Genomic DNA, 5000 nt, shown 5'->3' with positions numbered 1-5000 from the left:
GACAACTACTGAGGGCGAGACTGAACGGCAGAATGCATCCGTTGCACCAGCTCAGAATGTACCGCACTTTAGCGCTGCAGACAGACCCACAGTCCAAACTGCTCAATTCTCAAACTTCACTGTGGCCCGTCCACCACTGGCCTGGGGCTCGAGCCTACAGCTGGAAGAAGGATGACCAGTCCTCCCCCCCACTGTTCCGGAGCAGAACCGCCTACTACGACATCCTGCATGTGTCCCCTAACGCCACGCAGTCGCAGATCAAAACTGCCTACTACAAGCAGTCCTTCCTCTACCACCCGGACAAGAACGCGGGCAGCGAGGAGGCCACCCGGCGCTTCGCCCAGATCAGCGAGGCGTACATGGTCCTGGGCAGCAAGTGGCTGCGGAGGAAGTACGACAACAACATCCTTAGCCAAGCGGACCTGCAGAGCGGCGGCCGAGCAGCGTCCAGAGACCCCGCGACCGTGCGGCCCTCCAGCCACCACCAGCAGCAGCAGCGGACGCGCAGCAACACCAACGCGTACGCGGGCGGCAGGGTCCACTACGACTTTGACGAGTTCTACCGGGCGCACTACGGCGAGCAGCTGCAGCGGGAGCAGGATGCACGCAAGCGCAAGGAGGCGCTCAGGAAGCTGCGGCAGGAGGAGTTCAGGAAGTTCCGGCGGAAGAGGATGGCCGAGGTGTCCGTCTCCGTCCTGCTGACAGTGGCCGGCATCATTCTGTTCAGTCTGATCGAGTCTTGAGCTCAGGGGGTTCTGGGACTGTGTGTGTGTGTGTGTGAGTAAGAGAGAGATAAGTGGTTGTGAGATTCCAGGACTACAGGTGAACTTTTGAATCCCGCTTACTGAAGGATCTATGTGTGTGTGTGGGAGCAGCTAGGCTGAGAGACGCCCCTCGAGCATTACTGAGGGCCGGACTATCAAGGGGTCCATCAGAGTGGCTTGTATGTGGCTAACACGCACACACGCATACACACACCCACACACAACAACACTGCTATTCTGTGTGAGTACCTCTCAGCTCCATACTGTATGTGCTCCTGTGTTGCTCCTGTCTGCTAGACTGGAGTGTTTTGGGTCCCCCAGTGTGTGTGTGTGTGTGTGTGTGTGTGTGTGTTTTGGGTCCCCCAGTGGGTCAGGTGGCCTTGACCACTGCGCAGCTGAAACTCAGAACTCAGACACACACACTCACAAACACGCCAATGTCATGCACAGGGGTCCCATGTGTCCATATGTTGTGCTGAGACCAGTTATTAAACCTGCAGCTGAGAATGACAACCTGCACCTGTCTGATCTTTGGCTCCCACTAGAGGGAGCCACACCCACACAAACTGCAATCACTCACTGTGCTGACCAGTTGGGCTTGGAATGCAGTCTACACACACACACACACACACACATTATTGCCATTATGAACATTTTCCTTTCGGTTCTGTTTAGTCCTTCAGTGTGTGTTCAGTTTGTTCTTCAGTTCATTGTTTATTTGTCATTCATTCAGTTCAGGTCTTATTTAGTTTTAGTTTTCATGCATAATGAGGAAAGCCTTGATTTTGTAAAAGCTGAATGACAGAATGCATTATGCAAGCTTATCTTTCTTTTACGGTCTATGGAGCTCCGCACTGTAGGTTACATACTATTCATTGTGTCAGAGAATGTCTAATAAGGGGAGAACCGCCACTCTCGGGAAACTTCTGGTTTCTGAACTGGTTGCAGTTCCTTTTCTGGTTCCACATGAGGGCGCTCACGAATAAGTGCAGAATGAATGGAGGTCTATGGGCTGTACCCCTCAAATCCACTTTTATCGGGATATAATTTTTTGCCCAGAAATTCGAATGTTGCAGTTGAAAGAGGGGGCAGAGAAAATACAAACCGCTGAGTATTATATTATTGAGTCACTTATTTGTTCTAAAAAGCCTTTCAAATGTGTCAATGACGTCATTCATTAGCAGAAAGCTAGTGTGTTGTGGGCAACAACGACCCAACCTGTAAGAAATCGAAAGGACGTAAGTACTCGTTCATTCAACGTTTGACCTATAATCCATATTGAGCTTGCAGAAACCACAATCAAATATTCAATTTCTCAACGACAACCAGGTGAAAGAGACAAATTTAGCCCTCTAGCTCCGTAGACCGCCATTGTTTTTGCACTTATTCGTGATCGCCCCTAGCGGAACTGCAACAGATTGCAGGTACAATGGAGTTAATAGGGAGTGATCCGGCTCTCCGTAAACGGGCTCTGATTGTGTATAACATGATTGTCACTTGGAGGAGTGACTTGTAGATAACTTACGTTAGTATAGTTAGCTAACCACTGCTAACGTGTTAGCATTGTCACGTCAGAAAAGCATGGGGCTGTGCACAGTTGTGTACATTAATTCACCATAAATGAATAAAGTTGAAGTGGCTCTGCAATGTAGGCTATGTTTCCGTTTATTTATAGTAGCCTAAGCCTACCTTGTTCCTTACATAACATGACCCAGTGTCCTTGTAACATGCAGTCAATCTAGCACAGCGAATCACTCACCTCCCGTCTAAGTTTGTCACCCAACAAAGCTAGATATTTATACACGTGTCTCCATGTCATACTGGAGTCTTTTTGAGGATTCTAAAATTAAATCTGATCCGTGGCTCTCCAAAAGAGCCTCTTGGTATGTAACTTTTACAGACAGCCTGAATATCACTCGGAATGTCAGTCACCAATGACTGCTACTCCCTGTTGCGTGAGCGATGTATTGCATTTCACCTATCGGCCGCGTTGCTTGCGTCCACCGTGTAGACAGGGAGCACGTCGCTCGCGTCGCTTGCTCGCGTTGACTGTGTAAAAGCCAATACAGAATGCACAACATCCAATAGGATCCGTTTATTCAATTCTATAGAATGCATAACATCCAATAGGATCCATTTATTTAATTCTACAGAATGCAACATCCAATAGGATCCATTTATTAAATTCTACAGAATGCACAACATCCAATAGGATCCCTTTATTAAAGTCTACAGAATGTACAACATCCAATAGGATCCATTTATTTAATTCTCATCGGGCCAGGGTTAGATTTATACAGTACCCTCCAGAATTATTGGCACCTTGGGTAAAGTTGACTAAAAACAGGTATAAAACATAATCTTTTGATGATTCATTGTACTCACAATGAAAACAATGAGGAAAAATCCACCCTTGAAGGGAAGAAAAATTATTCTGAGAAAAAGGAAAATCTCATAAAGAAATGAATATTTTAAACGAAAACACGTTGCTCACAATTATTGGCACCCCTGCTTGTAACACCTTCTTAAGCCTCCCTTTGCCAATAAAACAGTTTGTAATATTCACCTATGACACCACATAATTTACCACAGATTATTTATACCCGTTTTTAATCAACTTTAGCAGAGGTGCCAATCATTCTGGAGGGCACTGTAGGTTCTTTTCATCCGACGGCTGGTTTAGTTTGGGCCTCTGGTACCCCTGCTGAACACAACAGCTAGAAACCTGCTGATGCTGGTAGCTGGTTTTAGCTGGTCTTCTTCCAGCTCTTGCTGGTCTTTGCTGGTGTGACCATCTGAGGAAGCTGGTCATACTGGTGTGACCAACATATCATGTCGGATACAGCTGGTGTAAGATGGTCATGCTGGTTTCCTAGAATGACCAACATAAGCTGACATGGCCAGTTAGACCAGCAACACCAGCTAAAATGACCAGCTTGGTGCGACAAGCAAAACCACCTGAATTACCATCGTAAATTGGGTAAACCAGCTGAAGGTATGTTTTGCTGGTCTAACAGGTCAACCATCATAGGGTGGTCAAACAAGCTCAACCAGCAAACCACCTTAAGCTGGTCAAGCTGTGTTCTTCAGCAGGGACTTTTCCACAGTGTCCTGACTGCTGGACGGGGCAGAGTTTGGCAACGGTGGCACAAGTTGAGGAGGGAAACAAAAGACAACTGACCTGCAATTCTGTTTCATTTTAGTTCATGTTTCAGTGCTCATTGCAGGATTTATTTGGGTCTGTTGGTTTGTCATGTTTATTTTAGTTAATTATTACACGGCTCTTCACAAGGCAAGTAGAGAGGCTCCATTGACTTGAATGGGATTTCCCAAAGTTCTAGCGGTCATTATTTCCCAGGAAAGGACCTCTGAAAAATAATGACTGCTGTCAATGCAGCGGAGTTTGTGCTTCTAATTAATCAATTTCATATGCATTCACTAAAGGATTGGAACTTCATTCAAAAAGTGAAAGCAGGCGGTTGATCAGCTGTGTTCTAAAGAATGTTTGATTCAAGTTCAGCATGTGTTAATGCGAACTATTTGTTTCAACAAATGCCACGATATTGTAACAAATAGGAAGCTAGGCTATGTAGGCTAAAGTCATATCGTGGGAGTTTATTATTTTCGTTTTGGCAAGTAGCCGTGTAATAAAGCGGGATAATGTATAGAGGCAGCTGGTCATTATTGGGAAAATAAGTCCCTTCAGGGCAGAACAAGACCCTCCACTGCAAGTCATTGATCCGGTTAAGCCCTGTCGGGACTTATTTCCCAATAATATTTCGGCGTTCTCTATTATCCCCCTAAATTATGATTTTTTTTTTTCACTGCTTTAGTTCACTTAAAAATAACTAGTTATTTTCATAAACTGCAGTAAGCCTGACACACACACACACACACACACTTAAGCTGTCCTGTGTCACACAAACACTCACACACACATGAACCGCCTCAGTTCATGATTTTATTCACAGAAATATAAAGTAGTATCATCAAGTACATCACTTTGTACAAAATAACACAAACGCCCCAAAATAACACAAGCGTAGCACCGCAACCCAAAGAGAAAAAAATAGCCTTCGTGTTAGAAGCCAAAGGCGATAAATCCCCCCACACACACAACACACCCCCACACACACACACATCAGAGGCAGCTACACTGATACACTTGGCACGCTCTTCGTGGGGTCCATAGGGGAATTCACAAGTGAGAAAGCGCAAGTGTGTGTGTGTGTGTGG

The 5000-nt window shown here is 45.8% G+C and overlaps 1 protein-coding gene across 1 annotated transcript in view; it reads left to right on the top strand.

Annotated features, from left to right (window-relative positions):
- Positions 1-1277, top strand: part of dnajc30b (DnaJ (Hsp40) homolog, subfamily C, member 30b) — a 1728-nt gene extending 451 nt beyond the window's left edge. The window contains exon 1 of the mRNA XM_048266172.1: positions 1-1277. This exon is cut by the window's left edge and continues 451 nt beyond it. Within this exon, the coding sequence (XP_048122129.1) occupies positions 33-743 (711 nt within the window). The 5' untranslated portion in view covers positions 1-32 and the 3' untranslated portion in view covers positions 744-1277.
- The last annotated feature ends 3723 nt before the right edge of the window (positions 1278-5000 follow it).

Source organism: Alosa alosa, chromosome 16 (genome assembly GCF_017589495.1).
Source record: "Alosa alosa isolate M-15738 ecotype Scorff River chromosome 16, AALO_Geno_1.1, whole genome shotgun sequence".
Classification (NCBI taxonomy): domain Eukaryota; kingdom Metazoa; phylum Chordata; class Actinopteri; order Clupeiformes; family Clupeidae; genus Alosa; species Alosa alosa.
Note: the sequence above shows the minus strand (reverse complement) of the source record. Positions and strands in the feature narration are given on the sequence as shown.